At 38.9% G+C, this 24,756-nt stretch overlaps 1 protein-coding gene across 5 annotated transcripts; it reads left to right on the top strand.

Moving 5' to 3' along the window:
* Positions 1 to 19: 19 nt before the first annotated feature.
* LOC116782049 (protein NPAT) lies at positions 20 to 24,248 on the top strand. Of its 5 annotated transcripts, none has more exons than XM_032678080.1 (18): positions 20 to 161; positions 3,938 to 4,056; positions 5,705 to 5,765; positions 7,235 to 7,307; positions 7,747 to 7,790; positions 8,811 to 9,041; positions 9,469 to 9,553; positions 10,688 to 10,820; positions 11,284 to 11,375; positions 11,459 to 11,546; positions 13,249 to 13,345; positions 13,788 to 13,919; positions 14,747 to 16,435; positions 17,401 to 17,516; positions 17,610 to 17,718; positions 18,768 to 18,825; positions 20,892 to 22,053; positions 22,930 to 24,248. In XM_032678080.1, exons 1-18 carry the CDS (start codon positions 125 to 127, stop codon positions 23,005 to 23,007), a joined length of 4,404 nt encoding a protein of 1,467 aa, XP_032533971.1. In that variant the 5' UTR covers positions 20 to 124; the 3' UTR covers positions 23,008 to 24,248. The 5 variants fall into 5 exon arrangements, with proteins under 5 accessions (XP_032533971.1, XP_032533972.1, XP_032533974.1 ...); XM_032678081.1 differs by having other exon boundaries at positions 52 to 161; positions 9,472 to 9,553; XM_032678083.1 differs by lacking the exon at positions 20 to 161 and adding an exon at positions 404 to 520.
* The last annotated feature ends 508 nt before the right edge of the window (positions 24,249 to 24,756 follow it).

Raw genomic sequence — 24,756 nt, forward strand, 5'->3', positions numbered from 1 at the left:
GGTTCCGGCGGAAGGGGCCGGGCGCGGCTCTGGCTGGCGGAGTTTCCGCGCCTTCGCCTGGGTGGCGGGGCGGTCCCAGCGCTCCGGGAGCTGCGCCCGCCCGCGCCCCGCGCTGCCGCGGGCAATGCTGCTGCCGTCCGACGTGGCCCGGCTGGTGCTGGGTGAGTGAGCCGGGCAGGGCGGGAGGGCGAGGCGCGGAGCCCCGGCCGCGCCGGGAGGACTCTGCCGGGCATTGTCAGCCGCCTGCGACGCGGCGGGAGACGGAGGCGGCTTCGCCCTTGACCCTCGGCCGCGTCTCTTGGTCCCCCCCAGGCTGCGATTGTCGCTACCGGGGCGTATTCCGGGCCCCGCGGTCCCCGGGCTGGCCCCTGCCGCCCTCCAGGCCGGGCTCTGTCGGGGAGCGAACGCAGGTCGATCCTGAGGGGCTCGGGGGAGCCCGCCAGGCCGTGCCTGGAACTCGGGTTCTTCAGCAGTCCAAGCAAACGTGATGGTCTCCGGTGCCCACCTGCAGACTGAGCTGGTGAGCGGCGTTTCAACAGTGCCGGATTACAGGAGGAATTCAAGAGTGACCCGAAATACAAGGAGAGAAGGCTGCATTAAGAGTCAGATAGTTTTTCTTTCCCGCCCTGATCGCTCACCTGTGAGGCTGCACTGAGAATTCGGGCGTGATCACAGTCTGTGGAAGGCACAGCGTAAGCGTGCTCAGGACATTGGCAGCAGCGAATTTTTAAAATGACTCAGTGGTTTGGAATATTTGTATGCTGCCAAAGGTAAAAACAAATTAATGGTAACCAGAAATATGACCCACTGTTGCGACCCGCCCAGAAAAGGGGAGGGTTACCCAGGTTCTTATTAATAAATCTTTTGGGGTGGATTGGAGTGAAAATGACACTGAATAATCCGTGTTTGAAAACATATGTAGGGTTTATTTTAGAACAGTTTTGTTTCAAAGATAAACAGGTATGTTGCCATTTTGGGTGTTATCATTTCTATCTATCATCTGTAGCAATATGGCATAAAGGTAACCTTTAAGGGAAATACGTAAGGGAAAGGGAAAGACAGGATAAGGGAGAATAAGGGAAAGAAAGGATAAGGGTGGAAAAATGTATATCATCATCACCCACGGTGTCCAGCAATGAAACTTGGTAGTTGCAGCTTCCATCTCTATTACTTGAAGTGGTAGTCTTGTTCCTTGGGGATGGGGGAAGGAAGCCCACACACCCAGAGGAGTTACGAGTTATATACTTCCAGCTCAGGTGGGAACGCCTTGTACCTCCCCAGGGCGGGGAGTTTTACCGTGGATAGTGTCACGGGCCATGGGACTGCCCAGGCTAGACGCGAAGAGTTCATGTGAAGGGCATGGCAAAAACGGCTCTTCCCGCCTTTTAGGACTCGACCCCTCAGCAGCAGTGACGGGGGGGATGGGCCTCTTCCCAGCCTGCAGAAGTCCCCTGGCGATCCTAGAATGTGTAAATCATTAACCGTTTCACTCTCTGACACCCACATATTTCAGTCCCACACATAAGTACCTGCTGACACAGGTTGCCAAGATTTCCTGGCACCTTGCCAGTGTGGGATTCAGTTTTCAGTTGTCCACAATTTTTTTGACTCCAAAGCCATCAAGGCTGAATCTTTTCTTCACTGTTCTTCCACCACAATTTATTTTTAAAAACTCCCTGAAATGTTTCTTGCTACTGTCTTGAGAAATAAGGCTAGTAAGAAATGCAGTGTTTTTATTATTGTAAAGTAATTGAGGATTTTTAGAAACTCCATGCATTATAAAAGAAGATTTGAAATCATTCAGTGGAGATCTCTCATTGTACTTTTCCATAACAAACTGGTTAAGTTACAAATTTCCATGTAGAATGCTTATCTTGTGTGCTCACCAGAGAGGTGCAGATCTAGTACACAGTCTTGGCAACATCATGTGTATCGAGGATGATCCATCCTCAGTGTCTGTTGTGTCTGGCATGGAGCATGCATCATGTCTGGAAAACCTCTGAGCAAGCTAAGGTTGTAGAACAGGATATTCCTTGTAACTACTTCTGTTTTCTAATAGGGATTTCTCTTCTGTGAGGCATCTCTGAATTTGGGCGGATAAACAGGCTTCCCAGTGCAGCTCTTCTTCCATCTTTTCTTTTTTACCCTGCCCCGTCTAGACACCCCATCTAGGTGATTTAAAGGTTGATGAATATTGGTTTAAGAAACAAAACTAAAATGGTAAGCTGGGCTCATGCACAGAAAAATGCATAAGAACATTTATCTTTTCCTAATTGAGAGAGTGAGTGCATTCTGTGAGTTAGACATTTCTTAAGGTAAAAATATGTGCAGAATATAGTGTACCTTTGGTGCCTTTAATCTGGTTTTGGTGACGTTAGGAATTGCGTACTCATATGTGCTTGCACGTATACAGTGCGTGCACAAGCAGCTCGAGTCAGTTGCACAGGAGATCTTAATTCAGGCATTTTTAAACTTAGGAATGCTTTATTTAGCAGGAAATTGGTGCATATGCAAAATGTGCCCATACACAAGCATTTGGTCATCCCTTGTGATACTGTAGTTGTAGGTTCAAGAAAGAAAAATTGCAACTTCCAGATGAGTTTGATTGTAAGAGCAGCTGTACCAGCACAGGTCAGAGCTTCACCTAGCCTAATACCCCATCTTCCAGCCTGGCCAGACGAGGATATAATCGTGTTTTCCCCAGAATACACTTTCAGCTTCCAGCAATTTGTGGCTCAAGATTTTTCCAGGAAAATGTATTTGAAATACAAAATAAGACAGCCCTTTCCACAGGTACCGCTAATGTTTTCTATCTGATAGGCCAGCTCATACATTTGATTAAACTCACAGTGGTTATTCCCAAACTGTCTTTAACTTTGAAGTTTGCCTGCTTGTTGAAGACCCGAACGAGGGCTTGTGTGTCTGAAATACAACCTGGTTTTTTCACCTATACTCAGATCTGCTGGAAGGTATTTGTCCTCATGCCACTTATAGGCATTCTTGAACTGAGGTGGACTATTTTGGGCGTCCATTGAAATAGATGTCCTAATGTGTATATATCTTGCATTTTATAATTAGGCACATGTTTTACCCTTTCTTTAAAACATTGCATGTTCGGATCTGCTACGAGCAAAAAGGAAGAACCATTTTCTTCTGTGGTTCTTTGTTCTAGAGTCCTTCATTCAGATTGATATGTTTCTATCTTTTAATGTTCAAGTGTTTGAACATTAAAGCAGGGTTACAAAGTGTGATTAAAGCAGAACATATTTGATGAGGAATGGAATTTTGGAAAAGTAAACTTTTTTAGTATATTTCCTACTAGGGTAACTACTGAGTCTTAGGGTGTGTGGAGGGTACAAGTTTGCAGCTAGTACCTCTATCCTAAATGAAAACTACTGTAAGTGGGGGAGGCAAACCCTTTTCTGTTATTCATTTTTGTACAATGACAATTTTTTTAATAAATCTTGTACTCTGTTGCAACAGCTGCACAGGTTTTACCTATTTTGAAACAGTGGGATGTGTGGACAATTACTGTTATATAGCAATACACTTCATTAACAAAATATTGTGGATTTCCATTTAAGTATCAAATTGAGTAGTTCAGCTCATGTGAGAGTTCGTATGTCAGCCTTCTGAGCCAAGGACTTTTATTTTTTTGTCTGTACTAAAGATCAATCAAAATTTGTTCATATTGCCTCACTTCCAGTCTTTAAGAGTTTGTAAATACAGTGTAATTCCAATATACATTTTTTTGTCTTTCTGGTTTTAACTATTAAAGAAACGTGTTTTAAGACACATGTTCTGTCAAAATAACTTCACTTTCCTTTTCTCACTCGCAAATTTTTACCTGATTATTTCAACACTGTGTGCAGCTTTGATACCTATTGAGCAGAAGTAATGAACAAAATAGCAAAATTTTCCATCTGATTTGTTGCAGGGTATTTGCAACAGGAAAATCTTCAAGCTACCTGTCATCAATTTATTTTGGAAAGCTCAGATTTGAAAGAATATGCAGAGCACTGTACAGAAGATGGGTTTATTCCAGCCTGCTTGCTGGTGAGTTTGTATTTGCAAAGCAGAAAGTTATGTTGTCTTGCATGGAAAAGAATACTGGAGATTTTTCAGTGTAAAAATTAATTCTCAAATGCTGCTTAAAATGTTTGGTTAGGTTGTCCCCTCTGCTTTTTTGGTAATTTGGTTTTTTGGTTTTGTTTTCTTTTGATTTTGTTTGGGTTTTTTTCATCCTGTGATAGCAGTTACTTGGTTTCTAGTATTTAATCTTACTAAGAAACATTTAAGTGTTAAATATGCAAATTGGTTTCAGCATATTATGTTTAGTCCACATTACAGCTTTGAGGTGGATTTATGGAAGGGTGTTGTTGCAAAGGTTTTATTGATTTCAGGGCTGCTCTTGTAAATTACCGGAGATTGCTTTCCTGTTCTAGACATGGAAGCCAATAATGGTCCATTTCAGGTACATGTTAAATATTTAGGTAAGGTACCTCAGATTTATCCAAGTCTACCAAATATTGTTGACAAAAACTGGGTTCCACTTCCTCTTTGTTCAGTGTAATCTACTTTGTCCGAGGTGAAGGGTGGAACTTGGGATGTGCATAAACACAGCGTGTAGCTGCATATGTAGATATGTGTATAGAGCTAGAGTGTGATTAGATAGTTTGCATTTTTAACATAAACAAAATGGGATTTTTAGTATGCTGTGTAAATTACAGGGTTTAGATATTGCTGTGTATCAACCTTTTAGTGTTTATATGTGCATCTTCTTCATGTTTTCTGCTTCATTCTTCTAAGGTATCAATTAATTTCGTGATCTGGGAGTTTGTCCACAGTATTCAAAATCTGTGGATGTTTTTTCTGAGATCCAAGGTGCACCTTCTTGGTGCACCTATTCAAAAGAAACCATTTATTTCATTTACAAGTGTTTAGTTATCTGTACTGTGGCGGCTGGGAATTGAGAACCGAGCTATGGCCAGCAAAAATTAGAAAACCCAGATGTAAATAGATTATCTAGATTATTAAAGCTTTTCATTATCATCCTGTTCTCAGTAGAAACATTTTTCCTATTATTCAGAGAAAAGTGAGGATACGATAGTGTCTAAGAGAAAATTCTCACTGCAGCTCAAATACTTGCAGTAAAGGACTGTGTTTGTCATACCTTGTAGGGTTCCCACTAGCGAACAAGACGGGATGGTACAGAAAGTGATAGTGGTAACCTTAAAATCTTAATTCTCCTTGACTCACCTAAAATAACAGGACAAGTAAACATGATATGAAAGTTAATTCTATGTGACTGTTAGAAGTTTTACTTTAGACAGAGATTCTCTTCACGTTTGCATCTTAATACATATTATGTTCCAGCATGGTGCATACTCATTACTCTGTTACAGCTGTTCATCATCTAATTTTTATGTTTTTATTCCATAATAACAAAGGTGAGTGGAGGTCACAGAGCTCTAACTGCTATACCAGTGTTGTGCACTGAGATTGAGCACAACATAGCATTTTGTTTCATTGATTGCTCTCTACCTGGTTTGAGACAACTCAGCACCAGCAGCATAAAGTACAGTTCCTTGTGTTGAGGGTTAGCATGGTGTGGAGTTCTAAAGAATTCCTCAAATATAATGTGTTACAGCAGATGAAGTGTAAGTTATCAGTAAAGATTCTAAGATCAGTATTTTCTTTCCAGTCGCTGTGTGGAAAAAACTTGACAACTATTCTTAATGAATATGTAGCCATGAAAACAAAAGGTAAGCCTTCAGAATGAGGTGTTCTTTTATTTTTCTTATTTATCTATTGTGAACTCCTTGAGGAAGGGGTATATGGCCCCCCTACAAGTTGAAGGTTACCATATTACACAGACAACAGCCATTTAGATCTGCATCTGGTGAACAAAAGTAATTGATTATCTTAGTTTGCATATGCCAGCATATATTTTCACTTCAAATTTGAGCAGAACTTCTAATGTAATAAAGCAGAGAGATACAAAAATTTGTGCAAAATGTATGGGTTTATGCTTGTGAAATTATACTGTTTATTGTTTATAAATAGGAGGGGGAGGTGCTGGGCTCTCTCTGGTGACCAACGATAAAACACGAGGAAATGGAATGAAGCTGCATCAGGGGAAGTTCAGATTGAGCATTAGGAAAAGGTTCTTCACTGAGAGGGTGGTCAGTCACTGGAACAGGCTGCCCAGGGAATTGGTCGTGGCACTGAGCCTGTCAAAGTTCAAGGAGTGTCTGGAAAATGCTTTTAGTCACATGTTTTAGTTTTAAGTAGTCCTGCGAGGAGCAGGGAATTGGACTCAATGATCCTTATGGATCCCATCCAACCTGAAATATTCTATGATTTTACAAAATAATCAGGAGGAGTCCTATGCTTTGAAATGTTTCTTGTGTTGTTTTTAAAACTAATTAAAATAATTTCAGAATTACTTAATATATTGTATGAAAATTGGAGACAGAGCTAGAGCATTTGCTGTTTTTAGAAGCAGTTATCCAGCTTCTGAATGTTGCCAAGTCTTACAGGTTTTTGATACGTGTTGTGTGATCAGATTTTAGTGGTACTTGGTTCTCAGTCTTGCAGTTTAGAATGTCATAAGCATTTCTGAACATTTTTTTCCTTTCACACTAGGTTTGATAGAAATGGTAATTAAGACACAAACATACTTCCATCAAAATACTTTGTACTTGGCACCTTGAAAAACTTAATAAATTGAACTGCTTGCTTACATCTTTTCATTTATACTTTTAATGTTCCGTGCTTCAAAAAGACCGAATATTTTTACCTGTTTGGGTAACATAATAAAATAACCATTACTTTTAAAGGCCTGTCTGCCAGGTTACAATTTTCAAGGGCACAAAAGTGACTTGGGAATATGAATGCCATTTCCAGAAACCAGTTGGGTTAGGTTAGCATGCGTTTGCTGAGTAGTCAACACCATGTGCAAATTCCATTGAGAATTATAATCATTAATGTATTTCCCTCAGTTTCATCTAGGCTTCTAAAACTAAGAATTGCATCTATATCACTCGAAGTTCTTAAATTAGGAGTTCGGGCTCTCTAATGAATAGAATATTAAGAAAATGACTAGTCACGTAAAGTTAGATGATGTCTGAAACACTCCCTAATAATTATTTTGCCTGTGATTTTACTTTTTTCTCAACAGGTGTCAGTTTTAGGCATCTTAATTTTTTTTTTTTTTGGTGGTTCATTTTAGAAACAACAAATGAAGTTCCTGCAATGATGTCATCTCTGTGGAAAAAATTAGACTATACACTTTCTCAGATCAGGTAATATAGTTTTGAAATCAGCAAGTCCCTATGTTGGTCAACTCCCCTTATTGTATGAGAATGGTTTGGCTCTCTGTTGCTTCTGAGAGATGGTGAAAAAGATGGGTACGTGAGAGTTGACAGCTGAGTACACATTTAGGCGGGGCTAGGAGATGAGGAGGGCATTAGTGTGAGCATGCGGTCTTCCTGTAGTAAAACAATATACTATGGCTTGTTTAGAATCTGATACCTTTGTGGTTACTTCATCAAAAATATGACAGTAAGTTTCATTTGAAGGATCTGTTACCATTCTCTGAAAGAATAAAAATAGCAATCAGTCAATCGAAGCTTTCTGAAGGAGTGTGTGGTTGGGACCAGACTGACATTAACCATGTGATAGATACTGTCACACTGAGTCTATTGTGCTCTGTTAATTTATGTCACTTGATTTGTTTTTTAGGAGCATGCAGAGTTCAGATTTTAGATTTTCTGCTAATCAAAGGTGTAAGTAACTGACTCAATTCCATGGGATCAAGAGGTTTTATGTTAAAATTATCTGACAAAAAATGGGGAACTGCTGCAGCAATCAGTAATGCATCCTTACTCTTGAAATCTTGTCAAATCTCTGTGTTTTTTTCAGTGTATCAGTGTAGTCTGTGGGTTACTGTAATGATCAAGAAAGGAAAATAAGAAAAGCTGAGCTTTTTGCAAGAGGCTTAAATTCTTTATGTAGCATTTTCTCTGCTGAAAACTTTTTAAAAGTTTACATAGTTAAAAGGTTTAAAAACTGCTATTGCAGTCCTGAAGCTGTTCACTTAATTGTGGTTCATAGAGGAACTGAAAATACAACCAGTTCAGTTATGATGCAGCTTGATTTCTTTAGAAGGGGAATATAAAGACATATTACAGTGTTGAAGCACTTTTTGTGCACACAAACATATCTAATCAAAATATGAAAATATACTTTTTCTATCTTTCATTACAGAAGCATGAACTCTCAACAAGGAAAAGTTATTTTACGTAAAATAAACTTTTCTCTATGTAGTATTTCTACTGAGTAACCTGTATAGGAAAAGAGAATGTGAGATATATAGAATGACTGTTCTTGAATCTGCAGTTCACTGCATTGACTGGTGTTCTGTTGTTTGAATTGAACAGATTTAGTCTGTTAAATAAATGCAGATTTACACTGGTTTAGCTATTTCAGTTAAGGTCAATTATATAAGTGATACATTATGTAATAAAATCTCATTTTGGTGTGATTTATTCCTGTAAATATTTAAGCAGGGGTACAAGCATGGTTACAGCGTCAGTGTAACTGACTGTAAGTTGACTGTACTTGAATTATTTTGTCTTGGACCTGTAACACATGAGACAAAGGTTGGTGTTGCTTACTATTTGAGTTTCATTATTTAGTTGTTGAAGCACAGAAACATTTCTATGAAGCACCCTTAATTAGGTCTTGGAATATCAGCAACCCTTTTAAATTCCTTTATCATATTTTCATCTTGTCTTTATTTCCAGTACGTACAAGAAGTGGAATTGTAGAAATGAAAAGACAGAGAATGCTTCAGCAGTCCGCTCCTGCAAGCTCTGGATTGTTGTCAGTAGCCCATCAGTCAGGGCCACAGAATTCCTCTTCTGTTGTATCTCCTCAAGTAATTCACAGGCCAGCAGTAAATCAAAGTGTGCTGCCACAGACGAGACCGAATATGCTGTTTGTGAGCCAGTCGCAAACTCAAGAAAAGATCAACAGTAAGTTGCACACTTTTTTCTGTGGAAACTATGGCTATAGATGGAAGTCTTCTAAAACCAGGGCTAATCATCTTGCACCAAAAAGTTTCAGAAAATTTGTACTTTGTTCCCTTAGCTCTCCAGACTGGTTCAGGAGATTAGAATAAAAGGAGTGCCCAAAAGAGAAATGGTGCTTACATACTTGCTTGCTAATGTGAGTTCAGAGATCAGAAATGCATCAGTGTGCGATTACTCTGTCCTGTGTTCTCACCCTTACCCAAAACACTTGTTTTGGCAGATAGAGATGATCCACATCAAGTGGATGTTTATTTCAGGATATGTTTAAAAGGAATGGTCCTCATTTTCACGGTAGTACCAAATTATTATGTATGAATTCCGAGGAATTGATTGAAACATAATAAATAATGTTATTTTTCCCTTTATAAAGCAGGAGGCTTCATACACATTCAAGTTCCAGCATCACAAGAACGGAAGCTTCATTCAAACTTGCTTTCTCCAGGAAGGCGAAAAAGGTAAACATGAGTGTGGTTTTGGTTTGGTTTGGCTTGTTTTTAAAGATTGTTTAGAAATTATGCAGTGTTCTACCCTCTAGTGTAAATTTTCTTACATGGTAGGGTGTTTCACATTTAGGAGCCACTGAGGGTGGCCAGGGTGTGATGTTCCACAAAGGAAAGGAAATTCATTAGAGTGATAGGAGGCTACTTGTATAGAGTCAATCTTGACATTATTCCAATATGAGACATAGGCAAATAATCTTCACGCTGAGACTTAGTATTCCTTCCAAAATATCCTTTTCAGTTATAAAAATTCTTAGTGTTGATAAAAATGTGCATTTAATATTGCAAAACTATTGGCTTCAGTAAATTTTGTCAGCAAAAAAAAATCATATTTGCTCTAGAAGTGGTGTGGAAAACTGTTCTTATACTAGTTTTGCATTTTTATTCTCCGATTCCAATATCCTTTTTTTTTAATGAGTCGACTGGTCTCTTTGTGCTCCATTTATTGTCTTTGACTAAATCCCAGTCAATGGTTTTTCTTACTGTTTTTCCAGACCCTTACGAGTTCATACCCTTTCCAAGTCTTTTCTATTCCTGCATGACTTTTTTTGTATATAAGTGATTTTAATGCTGCTGCAGATTGATGTTTTCAGAAGAGCCGACACTGTGATCTCATATAAAAACGTTATATTTCCTGTTCATCATCTAAATTCTTTCTCAGCCTAACATTTGTTTTCTTCTTTGAGAACAGCTGCTCCTTGAGAGGTCTTTGTTTTCAGTGGTAATGCCCAAATCTTTTTTTTTTTTGAGTACCAGTTATTTAGGACCTGTACCACCAATTAAGGTAACATGTAGTGGAAAGGGGGGAAAATACTGAATAGCGGGCACGGAATTCAATTTGCCATTGTGCTGTTTACCCACAGTCTGTATATTTGTTTGTAACTTCTGTGAAGTAGGACACCATAGATGAATATGATATAATGAAACAGGCATCAGCTTTTATTGTATTTTCAATATGTAGTTAATTTTCTGTTGATTAAAATCTGTTGTTTGCTAAGAAGGAATAGAAACACTTCATTCACTGACCATTGGGTCTGTTGTTTGCAATGTTCTCATAAAATACATCATAAATTTCCTGCAATGTTTCAGTGAATCTCAGAAGAGGAAAAGTATTGGAACATCTGGACCTCTTTCAGCAACTAGAGGTTCTCAAGACTCTGATGAAGCAGTAACAGAAAAAGAAAGTGAGCCTCTTGAAGAATTAATTGATGGTAACTTTCCAGTGAGTATATCGCTATGGGAAGTATTTACATTTAAGAAACAAATTCAAACTGAAGAGAACTTGTCTCTTATATGTTCATGTTGAGTATTATAGAAATTACCTTTAGAAGATAAATGAATTGGTTTGTATATGAAACTAGCTCTTCTGTGTATTAATCTCATAAGGTTGTCGTGGCTATGTAGGAATACAGTAATCCTTTAGAGAATGGAAACCAGAAGGCACAACAAGCCTTGCTGTACTTTAGAACAAGCCTTGCTGTATTTTAGGAGACTAGAAGTACAGGAATGTTTTGGAATGATTTTCATAGCAATGTCATGTCACAGATTGGCTGTCTCGCTGTTACAAAAGTCTTCTCTGTTTGAATTGATTTTTTAAATATTTTTTACCAGTAAGTTGGAAATTCATCCTCCTTTTCTAGTGATGATAAAAATAGAAACCTGACTGCTTTAAAACTCTTTTCCAGCAACTGGTTATTGAAAATGCCAGAGAAAAAATTTTGAGCAACAAATCTCTTCAGGAGAAGCTCGCTGAAAACATTAACAAAATCCTGGGCAGGTAAGAAAAGGAACCTGTGAGCTTCATATGTATTCTTATTTGATTAATTTGTGAGTTCTGAACTAATGACTGATGTATTGCAGTGATGGCAGTGTTGCACAGGCCCCTAAACAGACAGACAGTGGTCCCACAGAACAGGAGACTTCAATTGATGAAATCCTTGGACTTCAGGTGGGTGTAGGTTGCCCTGTTCACATTTTTTTAAGACCACGCACGTGAGAATGATCAGTTATGGGAACTATGGTGAACCTCTGTCTGATCTCTTGTTATTTGTCTCTGTTTGCCAACACACCTAAGCCTACCTGATGGCTCTGCAGCTGCTCTTGCATAGGCATGAGCTCTTACCTTGTATGGTGCTGGGCAGGTTCGAGGAGCTGAGCTGACAGGACACTGGTGTTCTGCAGGAGCTGATTTTGTGCTGGTTTAGCGCTCTGAATTCATTCCCAGTGCCCATACAAGGCAGCATAAGCATGCAGCAGGGTCAAAAGCCAAGGGAATGGGATTGCTTCTGGCAGTAATTTGCTGTTAACATTACACTCAGACTGGATTTAAGTACACTGTCCCACAGTCATCAGGTGCCTGCTTGTCGTTGAATCTTTGGTGCCAGTAATTGGCTACCAGCTTCTGACTGGGGATCTAATCAATAGCCTTATAGAAGAAAAAGGAATTTAAAATATCTTGTCATCTCCAGATGATCTGATTTTCTGATTTTCTGATTTGCTCTAAAATAAACTTGGATCTAGTATAGCAAGAGAAATTGGTTTTGGAGCCTAAATAATGATCAAATTTAATATCTTCTCACTCTTGAAGGAAATGTACGTTCTCCTTCTACAGCCTAAACGTAGTTATAGTATTCTGCCTTTGTCCTCCTGCAAGCCTCAAGCTGGTAATCACAGAATTAAAAAGGACTCTTAATGAGTGAAATTACAATCTTCACAGCCCTCATGAGAAGGACAGGAGAGTAGAGGCAGTTGCCCATTTATGAAGTAGAGGTGTCTGGTTTTCAGAAGCTATTCTTCTGTTGCCTGATGAATTTAGGTCAGTTGTCAAAATACAGAGCTGAAAAGCTGTATTCCATTTTTCTGAGCAGAACTAAATCAAAGCAGCTTCTTGGTTTAATTAGAGTAGCTCAGACAAAATAAGCATATCACAAGGGACATCCACCCTTACAACCACCATATCAAAGATTGTAGAGTGCTTAGGGGATCTTCAGGAAGTCAGGAGAAACCTTGTATTTAGACGCTTGAGTATGTAGAGTCCCCCACTCATTCCTGGGCCACTATTAAACAAGTCAGCTTGAAACAGGAATCTTAGAGCACTGTCCCATGTAGCTGTGCTTTCCAATTGCCCTCCACAGAAAAGTAGTTGAAAGTTATATTATAGAACATGTAATGGGTAAATAAAATTAAACTTCCTTTTGCTTAATGTTGGCTTCTGGATACATTCAAACCCAAGAAATTAAGGTTCATTTGGGGATTTTTTTTTTTTTACCGGTGGTTGGCTCATACAAGCTCACAGGATCCATAGCATTTGCATAAGCTTCCAGTATAACCTGAGATTTTGTCCTTCTTGTTGGACAATGCTGGTTGTTATGTGGAGAATACTCCAATATGCATGTGCAGAGTGTAGTGTCTGACAAGAGAGGTTTGGGGTTTGGGGAATCTCATTTCTTAAACTTCAGTCACTAATATATTTTAACAGACGTGACATTTGTGGCAGAAATGTTCCCAGGAGTAATCTTTAATAAGTTTCTGTGCTGAGTAGAAGTAATAGAACTAAAAGCAATCTGAAATAAAACCTATTCTTGTCTGGTTTTCTTTTTAAGTTGTGGAAGTAATTGTCTAACAGTTCTATATATCTTGTCTTTTCTCAGGGTGAAATTCATATGTCAGAAGAGGCTATACAGGACATTCTAGAACAGACAGAATCAGATCCAGCTTTTCAGGCTCTCTTTGACTGGTTTGATTATGGTAGGGTACATCATGGTAACTGTGAAGCATCATGAATAATAAGTTTTCCCAAGTATTGCTTGACAAAGCAAAGTAATTCAGCAGGCCTTTTTTGCAAGAGAAATGGACTGTATGGCATCGGTGTCCCTCAATTCACAATTAGATTCTTAGATATATTTATACATGGCTATAAAGTACAGCATTTTCCTGTGGCTGAAATTGTGCGTTTCTGTGATTGTTGCCAACAGCAACTGTTTTATTGCTGTTATTTTAGACTCTGCTGGTCTAAAGAATGATAATTTATATCTGTGCTGTTGTAAAATTTTTCTGTTTGTCTGATCAGCGATATTCTCACATTAACTGTAAGGAGATCTTTATGCTATAATTCATTTAAAATCTAATAATCACGCTTGTGTATAAACTGACATATTTAACTGTTCTTCCTGCTTTATTTTGAAAATAGGAAAGAGCAAGGTAAACAAGAACTTACCTGCTGGTATTTCTGGTCGGAGTGGAGTAGAAAATGAAATCTTGGTGGGTGAGGATAGCCTGGAAACATTTGGAAGTTCTTTAGGAACAGAAGAAAGTAGCAGATGTAGGTTTTTTATTTTTTCTTTGAGATTTCTTCTAATATGTTCACTTTTCATTATGAAAATGTTTTCAGACAATTTGTACATTTCAAACTATTCCTTTTTTTCACTGGTAATATCCAATCTGATGTTTACATTGCATGAACATACAGATACACCTACAGACATGTTCATTGCATGAACATACATATACACATAACAGACACCCGATGTGTTAGAGAGTTTCAGTCTATTAAATTTAACAGTAGTCCCATCAGTGTACTAAAAAGTTGTACTTGGTAAGCTCCTAAATGCAACCATATATTGGCAGATCTGTTTTCTCATTCAGAACAGAGATACTTTGCAGTATTCGTTATGGAACACTTAAAGATAATATTTTGCATCTTACCATATTAATCTTTTATCTCTATTCTGTATTGTATTGGTTAATTTATACACAAAAACAGTCCTACTCTGGACAACAGGTATGTTTAGTCTGTCTACACCATTCTTGACAGTAGTGCATCAGCAGCAGATACTTAGTGAAAGTATATGAGAAATAGAGCCAAGAGGTCTTTGTCGTGAGATGATTTTTGTGCTTTTGGAAATCTGATTTAGTGACCTGAGCTGTTTGCATATTATGTGTGCAATTTTAATTTTTAATGTACAAACTGATTTTCAAGTGTATGTAACTGTATAGATTTTCCTCTCAACTTGAAAGTAAGGATGAGTAGCGTTATTCCCACTGAGTTTCATGTGAAACAGTTTTCCATTGAACTGATAAGTTGTTTCCAAAATGCTGTAAAAGACTCATCTGTTCTAATATGAAACTAGTTTATTCTCTGTTTTACAGGTGATAATTCTAGAGAATCACTGTCCTGTAAAGATTTTCAGTTAGGAGAAGCAACATGTGCCTTGAAGACCAGCATTAATGATGATGATATGGCTAAGAAAAATGCAACCAATGAACAGCTGCATGGAAATTGTAGACCAAGGAAGCAGACTGAAGTACTTACAACTATTACCCCTGAACATATTGGAGATCTTGAAATTGCTTTTGACTCTGTGCCTGGTTTGACTGAACCTGACAAGAGACAGAGTTCTGACAGCAAATGTAATGAACACTGTGCAGATACTTATGTTACAAAAGAGTCCTCTACATTAGTATCTGAAAGTGAGAGTGCTATGGAAATTGAAAAAGGCCCACCAAGTCATAGTTCTCAAAGTAGTCCTAGTTTAGAATATGTTCGTTCTGGTAGTCCACAGATTTCTTTGATTTCATTGGCAGAGGATACTACAGCCAATGAAAACAAAACTCATTCTCCAAGTAAATGTCAGTTATCACCAGATACATCACTGTCTGAAAAAACTCTTTCTGTAAGTCCTTCTGATGGGAGCCTTGGCCACAGTGTACAGCTGAGAAAAAACATTTCTAGCCCATCAGCAGATACAGAAAAAGAACAGATTGTAACAAATGATACAGCTGCCTTACCTGGTGTTGTAGAGGAGAACTCTGGTCACCACTCTGGCCATCAGGAACAGGGCACGCAGCCAGACTGTGCTGCAGGATCTGCAGGGGAAATTTCGGATCTTGACAAAGCGGAGTTGCAGCTGGAAGTTGTTGATACATCTAACAAAACTTATTCAAATGATCAGCATACACTTGATAAGCCTTGTAAGAAGGATTTTAACCTCCCTTCAGGACTGTCAAATTCAGAGGGTACACAAGGGGAAATGCAAGAACCTTCCTCTTCTACAAAAGTAGATGCCGATAATTTATATTTCTCTCCTGGTGATAAAGCATGTTCAGAAATTTCTGTAGTATCCACTGAAAATAATCTTACTACCTCTGAAATATGCCCCTCTCCTCTCCCAGAAACTGCGTCCTCAACAGATGAGTCAGGTACTGAGGCCAAAAGTATAAGCAGTGTATCTTCTAGTAGTCAACAAATGGATGTTGATCCTTCTAATATAATGTCCCTCAAGATCATCATCAGCGATGATCCATTTATTTCATCAGACACGGAGATAAATAATGCTGTTTCCAGCATCACAGGAGAAAATTTGCCTACTATAATACTGTCATCTCCAGCCAAATCCCCAACCAAAACTGCAGGCCTGTCCAAATGTCTAACTTCAGAAGACACAGAAAAAAATGTAGATTCAGCTGCCTTGGCAGAGCAGAATCTTCTTGTGCTTAGACCTAAAGATCCTGTGGTCACCTCAGTTAACACTCAGAACGAAGACTGCACTGGCTTTTCAGTTGCAGGTTCAACTCATCTTTCCAACGAAGGGGGCCTTATACAGTTGATGCCAGCAACAAGCACAGCCTTTGGGAATTCAAGCAACCTTTATATAGCCACCTGTATGACTGATCCAGCAACCTTGGGCACAGCTGTAACACCATCAAATGTAGTTGTATTGCCTGGCAGTTCTATGCCACTTGCTTCCCAAGCTCCAGCTGTACAACAGTTACAAACTCCTCCTAGATCGAGTAATATGTTTCCAGCAAACCAGACCATCTCCCCAAACTTCCCACAAGGTAATCTCATTATTAGAATATTAGTGAAAATGTGGTGTTTATATGGTGCTTTTCTTTTGGCTAAATAAAACAGGTTTTTGTTTTAATAAGATTCCTGTTATAAATGGAGTGCTACATGTTATAAGTATCCATACTGAGATTAGATAACTGGGTAGATGTAGCTAGCCCTTCCCAAATTACTTCCTTGGTTTTGTTTCATTTTTCAAAATCCTTGTCTGCATTAGAAGTACATTTAGGTAAATGTGACAGTATAAAATTATTTCTTTCCATGATATAAAATCTCCTGATACAAGCATTTTTATTGCTACAGCAGTAAAAATTTCTGAGTGCTTTTTAGAATGTTATACCCAACTATAAATCACCTGTAATCAACACATTTAATTTCTTTCCAGAGTAAAAACTTGCTGCAGTTACCCTTGAATTTTGTTGTGATCAGAGGCCAGTGCAACAGTATGTGCAAGATCTTAAGAGTGCCAGCCTTTTCTGTCGCTAAGATTTCTTTATGCAATTATTACCTTAATTGTTTTTTCAGATAGAGAGAAACAGTTTTCTTCACTTTTGAAAATTTTCTTCCACTTTTCAATGAATGTGGTAGTTTCCCTGTGTTATAATTCACGTCTGCCTGGCAGCCAAATGAGCTGTTTGATGCCACTTTTACTGGTTTTTATACATTACTTTAAATCAAAGTTTAAGCCTTAAGATAGGTTTATCATACTTTAAGCTTAATTTGGAACTATTTCTTAAAAAGGTGAACAGACTTTAACTAAACTAAAAATAACACTGGTAGTTGTCCTGTTTTCTAGTAGTGCCATATAGCAAGGACAGGGAATTTTTTATAAAAAGCTGCACCTTTTCTTGCCACAGGTTTGACCATGCATAATTTTAATGAGTCCTGTCTTGAAGCTTTTCTTTCACTGAAGTACTTTTAGTTTCTGTACGATTTTAACACTTTTATATTTTTTTAGGTTCTGCCATTATAATTGCTTCTCCGGTGCAACCAGTTTTGCAAGGAATGGTGGGAATGATACCACTCTCAGTAGTAGGACAAAATGGAAATACGTTCTCAGCACCTGCCTGCCAGGTAGCACATCGCAAATAAAGATTTTCAGAATTAAAGCAGAAGTGACAAGAAGTCTTTTGGTGAATTGTAACAGAATATTTTGATCCTTTCAAGGTTCTGCATATGCCTGTGGCTAATCCAGTGTGCAACGGAAGTGTCCCAAAACTTCCCATCCCTCCCAAATCACAGAAGATTCCTGGACCAAGAAACAAGATTAATACAGGTACCCACCTTGCATCCTTGAGAAGGGCAGAAGAAAAGTGGGAGGGTTCTAAAGATGTGTCAGTTCTAAGTAATAAAGTTTTATAAATACCACTGCTTCTCTGCCAGGCAACTGCTGGGATGGTTTTGAGAGAGGCCTGTACCTGCAGTTAGTGACTGTATTTTGCCCGGTTTACAAAGAACTGCCAGCACATAACATAATTCCAGATCTGGAATCAAGCTTATTTCCAAATTCTAATGCTTCAAGGCTGTCATGCAGTTTTAAAAGTTTACTTTTCTTTATATTTCTGGTAATTTTTCATCTTGTTGGTTTTAAGTCCATTTTACTGCTGCCATTGAAACCAAGCTACGTGGTAACAAAGGAGATATTAGATGAGTTGGCAGTGCTAAAAATTTATTCAGGAAAATATTTAATAGAAGTGTTGCATATTTGTACAGAAAGATGCACTCCGCTATCTGTTTTCATTTTGCCATTTTAAGTATATGCTTCTGTATATTTGTTTCATTGAGACCTTGCTTCTTTAAATAACAAGACTGGTGTTACATTCATTTCTCAGCATTGGGAAGGAGTAAGTAAAAATAACTGAAAATAGAAAAATTGAGTTATAAGGGCAACTTGTACTTTAGCCTGTCTACCTTTTTAAAAACCAACAGACTTATGCATAAAAATGAAAACAGAATGAAATTTCAAATTAAGAAAAAAGCAAGGATTGTATAGTTAGTTTGCATTCCTTTTTGCCAATGGATAAATGAGAGTTCTCTGTGTTATTTCCTGTCTACTTGGAAATCCCCACTGTGCATTTTTAAGTCCAGTCGTGCCAGGCCTATGTATTTTCTAGGTGTAGACAGCAAGCTTCTTTTCTATACTTAGTTGGTGACCTTTGGTAATCTACTAATCTGTAAACTTTAAAGTTACAAAAAAATTGTAGAGTTTTGTTGCTGGCTTTTGTTTACTGATTGGTTCTCTGTCAGGTGAAATGGCATTGTACTAACTGTGAAATTATTTACTTGGAGTACTGTAGTTCATTCATACTTCATCTGTTGTTTCAGGAAAACTGGTTCCAAGTGTATCTGAGCCTTTGAACCACACAAATTCTCGAACACAAAGGTCAGTAGTGTCAGGTATTGAAACTTGCTTTCTTTTTCCTGCCATGAATTTCTTCGTTCAGTATTGGTGGAAAAGAGAGCAGCTTTTTTTAACAGTGGCATAAGCAGTACCCCCTTTCCTCCTGCCTGTCTGCCAGGAGTATTGATACAGATGTCTGTTCCTACTGGTGCAGCCTGTGCTAGGATTTTCTTGTTCCCGTTCCTATGTTAATTTTGTATGGCTTTGTGTTTATTTTCTCCTGTCTCAGTTGTTGAATACAAATTGTTTGGGTGGAGTCTAAGCTAGGAGAAATTGCTGGTTACATTTACTGGGAGATTTAAATGACTAAAACTTCTGTTTTTTCAGATGAGTGGTAACCCATGGTTTTGTAGTGTACCCTCATTGCCTTTACCGTTTTCTGACCCAAATCTAGTAGTTTATTAGATTGGGTTCTGCATCTGTGTTTCAGCTGTGTGGATTAGAACAGTGCTTAGTCATTTAAAAAGTGAAAACTCAAAGATGGCAAGGACAACGGCATGCTAACTTTATATTGATAAACATAATTGCTGATTGGGGTAGTTTACTGTTGGGCAAGGGAGAGAAGAAAGCAAGGCTTCAGTAGTGACTTATTGTTAATGGACTTCAGAAACAAAAGGATGTTGGAATGAGCAAAAGAGTGTTAGAGGAGATAAGAAGTTCAGTTTAAATATTAGAGGTGAAATGTTCTTTTATTGTAAAAATAAGACATACCAAAAAAATCTACCTATTCAGAACTCAGTTAAAATGTTGGAAAAGTAGAGGAAAACAGGGACAGTAAAGTCAACTTATTAAAAAACCCCAGTCATATACCAAGGTATACAGCACATATGCATGCAAAAAGCAGTTATTTTTAAAAAGCCACAGAAGCAAGATTTCCGATATTATCACTTTGATAATTCAAGTTTCCATTAACTTTAATTGATTTCTAGACATATGTTTTGCAAAATCTTCCCCGCAAGGAGATGTAGTTTCCCATTTCTAGTCTCCACCCTCTGTTTCATCTCAAATTTCATGGAACTAAAACAAACTGCTGCCATCCATACCTTCTTTACCATCCCAAAGGCACCAAAGATAGCATCCCAAAATTAATTTGACTTTTCCTCTTAGGAGTCATAAAGGCTTATCTGCATGGGGAGAGTCTCACTAGCATAGATGAATGATGCAGAAGCTTCTCGTGAAAATGCAGCATAAGCCAGGCAGAGGGCACAGACACAGCAGTGGTATGAGCTGACAGAGCAGAAACATTTTTCTTTTTTGACATTGCTACTGCAGTGGTGGCTTTTTCACTTGAATGTGGTTGGTTGTCAGGTGGAGACCAAGCCCCAGGGAGTTTGTATATTGTTGTCCAGATGCCCATTGGAAGTTTTGTCCTGCTCTGTATCCTGTCACCCACAGCAAATACGTAGGGGAGAGTACAAGGCACGCACATGGTGACATTGCCCAGAATATTCTGGCAACCTCTTAGTAATTTCAGCTCCAAGGACTTCCAGAGCCTTAACTAATATTCTGGGATGGACTGTACTGTCATGAATGCACCTACTTTCTTTTTGAAGTCAGGTTAATTACCAGAATCTACAAATACCTCAAGGTAAAAACGTTCTCAGGTGAAGTTACATGCTTAGTTACATGCAGTGTCCAGACCTACTTGTTGAATTTTGAACCTGATCAATACTAGTTTTACTCAATGCCCCTAGTTTTTTGACTGGAAGAGGCAGCAAATAGTTTCCTATTTGAGGGCTATTTTCACAGAGCTTGGTTGCATTTTGCCTCAGTCCTCTCTCTTTCCAGACTGAAGAGTCCCAGTCTACCTAACTGTTCCTTTTACGGACTCCATTTCATACCTTTTTGTCAAGAAAGCCTTCTCTGAGCTTTCTGCAGTTGTCATCCCTTTCTCTTGGTCTTTGCCTGTTGATAAAATACTTATATTTAGAATGGAGAGAGCTTTAAACATGTGTTTTGAGGGGCGGATGGAGATTTCCAGCCAGCTGAAACGAAACTTGCCTAGTAAGAATAAGTGTGTTGATGAAGTCTTTTCATCTCATTTTCAGGACTGGAAACTGGGACAAGCTTACCAGTGCAGAACTAGGAAGGAAAGTGGAGGAGAACTTACCTGTTGCACCAGTAGAGAGCACAAGCTCAAATTCAAGACAAAGTGAGAGTCACAGGAGAGTGCTTTGCTTTGATAACCTCCTACCCACTCCAGGAGGAAACACCCAAATTCAGACTACTAAGAGTTCATCCCAAAAAGAAAGAAACGAAAATACTTTATTTGCTGTTGACTCTGCATCCTCCTCTGCTAAGGCACAGGTGCCAAAGAGAGAGAAGGATAAAACGTTGCCCAGAATTCTGTGTAAGCCAGAAGTTGGTAGCAACAGAAGCACATCTGCAAAGGAGCTGCAGCCCGAGCGGAAGGTGGCAACTGCAGGACTGTCACTGGATCCCTTCCACAAGACTACAGCAAATAAAGAAAATGAATTACGAAGGGATACCGATGAAAAGCTGAAGAACCAGGACACTGCCAAACTCTCAAATGGTCAACAGAGTGTTGGCTTATGGAATGAGAAGACAGTTGCTTCGGTGCAAGAGCTGAACAAAAAGCAGGGATCACTGTCCAATGGGACTGGAAATAGCAAATCTTCAGGGCCTGTTTCTTTGTCCTCAAAGGAGCCAAAGCGAGAACCAGCTAAAGTTTCCAACCAAGGCATTTGCCTGTCAAGTCCATTCAGTAAACAGTGTGTGGAAATGTTACAAGACATTCAGTGGCAAAGCCCAACTGGTAAAACAGGTGAAAACGGAGAGTTGCCAGTGCCCCGTACGCCATCTGGAGTCGGGGACAGGCACACGGATGATACCACAGACAGCGTACGGACACCGACCTGCCGGCGCTTCAACGAGGACAGCACAACCCCCAGAATCATGGTACCCCCTGCCACGCCAGACCTGCCTGCCTGCAGTCCTGCCAGCGAAACAGGGAGCGAGAACAGCGTCAGTATGGCAGCTCACACGCTCATGATCCTGTCGCGGGCAGCCATCGCGAGGACTAGCACTGCCACCCCCCTGAAGGACAACACTCACCAGTTCAGGTCTTTGAGGAGCACAGTAAAGAAAAGGAAACTAGAGGACTTGAATGAGGGTGAGAGAAATTCTCGTTCTGCAAATAGGAAAGACCTTCAGAGCTCTCCAACACCATCAAAAAAGAAGAAAATAAAGGCAAGTGCAACCATTTACCTTTTTTAATTTAAAATCTAAATATATATTAGATGTCTATCTATATATTATTTGTAATGGAATGGTTCAGAGATGCTAGTGCAAATCCCTGACAACCTATTTTTATTTGTCAGTTTTTCTAACTTTGCTTCTCTGAACTAAGTTTTCTTAAGACTTAATCTTCAGATGCACGCAGGTAATTCCTGCTGACTCTCTAAATACATACCTGTGGAAATTACATTATTTCTCCTAAAACACGAATGAATTTCTAAATTCTAATTTCATACTACATTCTAGGGAATGTAAGGAATTAGGCCAAACTCAAAGTAGGCCATACTAGAATTCAGGCAGGTTTTACATCCTCATTAATCACCATGAGTAGGAATTCCTGTTTTGTGTATTCCCAGTCTCTGTAGTGTGGAGCACTGTGCCCTTGACTTGAGGATTTAAAGGGAAACTTGCTAAAGTGTAAGACACAAAAAGGTGATGTATGTAAATAACCAAAAAGGAGACACAGTGTTACTTTGTAATTCCCCGTGCTTAGTTCCAGCATATTCCTGAAACACTATGTCTGGAAAAACGCTCTGTTCCTCACAGTGTATCTGTGCCTAGCTCCCAGGGGCTGTGCCAGGCTCAGCTGGGGTGGGCTCCCGCTGAAGCTGAGCTCAGCTGTTCCTGTCCCCTGACCGTGCCATTGGTACCCAGTGCATGTCAGTGCACACGTCAGTGCAGGAGCACTGCGGTGTCTGAGCTTGGGGTGAGCTTTGTGCAGGCACTTCTGCAAGGGAGATGGAAGGATGAGGAAGAAAAGAAGGCTTATAGGTTCATCAGTGCCCTTGGGTCCTTAGTATTTAACACAGCTCTTACTCTCTTCTACAGAAAAAGAAGCTACCAAATTCTTTTCCAGCAGGAATGGATGTGGACAAGTTCTTGTTGTCTTTGCATTATGATGAATGAACAAAAAGAAGTTGAACTGGGACTGTCTGAAGCTCAGTGGAGCGATGCTGAGGTTTTGCATGGGAATAGAAGTTAACTCTAAAGGGCAAGTTGCACTTTGAGTGCACTGAAGTTTCACTTTATAGCAAAGTTGTGCTGTTTCTGAAGCAGGTTGCTAAGTGTAAATATCACTGAGTTGGTATATGTTTATTTTTGAAAAAGCACTTGCATAATTATAGAGCCATTTAATTTGCAAAATTGTAAATTTGTGTAAATGAAATGGAAGAAAGGTTGCACATTTCATGTTACACCACGTTGTCTGTGTTCTGCTACTTTCTCTACTTGCCCCATGAACCGGTCAGCCAGTCTGTGAAAAGGTGGCGAATTTGAACGTAGTGTTTTATCATTCACCATTCTAAGACAAGGGCAGCTACCTTGGCCACTTCCCATTGTCTTGTTGAATCCAAAAGGGACTTAAATCTTCAGCTCTAACTGGCTTGTACTAACACTCTCTTCTCTCACAACTGTCAAACCCATGTTGTAAGGTTTTGAATGAGTTAACAAAAACACCAGTATCTAAACATACAGCAAATAAAACCTCAAAAAGCATTTCTCATCTGATGAAGCTTTTCCCAGCCAGTCCTTCAGACAAGAACTTTAATTTGGATAGGCCTCATCTGTTTACAGTATTTGCTGCATAGGATGTAATTTGAATGCAAAAGCTGTTTACAAACAATGTATTTTTGTGGGGGGTTATACCCCAGTACGAATACTTAAACTGGAGCGACAGCAGACATGACTGACAGTGCGTTCTGTTGCAAAAGTCAATTCTTTCACCTGTCTTTTGTACTGCTGAGAAGTTTGTTACTATCTATTTCTTACATTTTTAGCCAGACATGAAAAAATTTGCATCTGATTTTTCTGTTTAACATAGAGGTTATCATTGCTATTATACAAACTCTCTTCAAGAGGGGTGCAGGAGAAGCTCAGCCTGCATTTTACTAATAACTAGCATGGGTTGCTCCAAAATGGCAGAATTTTCTCTATTGGTCTTTCTTCCTGTGTTATCAAATTCTTGAGGTCTTAAAAAATGCAAGTTTTGTTTTAAGAGTTCTGTACAGCAACAGGGCAATGTTTCAGATAGAATACAAGGATTCCTAAGGAACCAATATTATGCAGTAGATGTTTATATTAAACCCATCCAATAACTAAATACTGCATAGCATTTACAGCTTGAATAAATATTTTTGTTTTAATAAAAATTTGTGTGTCTTGCTTAATGTTTTTAAGTCCGTGAAGCAGATTTGCAAATATTGTATAGAAAAGTCATGTTGATCAGTCATTTTTGAAGACAAACAGTCGAGTATTAAACACTAAATTCTAATACCAATTATCAGAGGGGCTAGGGCAGGCAAGTGAAAAATTGCCATAAGCATAAAATGCTTAATAGTATTGACAAGTGATAGGTGATAAAATAATTTACTCTTTATCTGAGACCTAATGTAGCTCTTCCATGAGACAGCTACTACCCACCATAATGTTTCTTCTTCAGTTCAGGTGATCTGGAAATACTCAAGACACAAATTATGAGTTCACTTTGAAGGGATCTTCAGTTCCAAGCTGCTGTCATACAGCAAATAATTTTTAGGAGAACAAGTAGAAGAGCAAGAATGAATGTTAGTTTTCTCAGATTGTAGTGTTTAAAGCCCACTGTTCATTTACTACCTCTACAAGTGCATTCCTGCCCAGAAAAAAAAAAGGTCCCAGTAC

Source organism: Chiroxiphia lanceolata, chromosome 2, assembly GCF_009829145.1.
Source record: "Chiroxiphia lanceolata isolate bChiLan1 chromosome 2, bChiLan1.pri, whole genome shotgun sequence".
NCBI classification, from domain to species: Eukaryota; Metazoa; Chordata; class Aves; order Passeriformes; family Pipridae; genus Chiroxiphia; species Chiroxiphia lanceolata.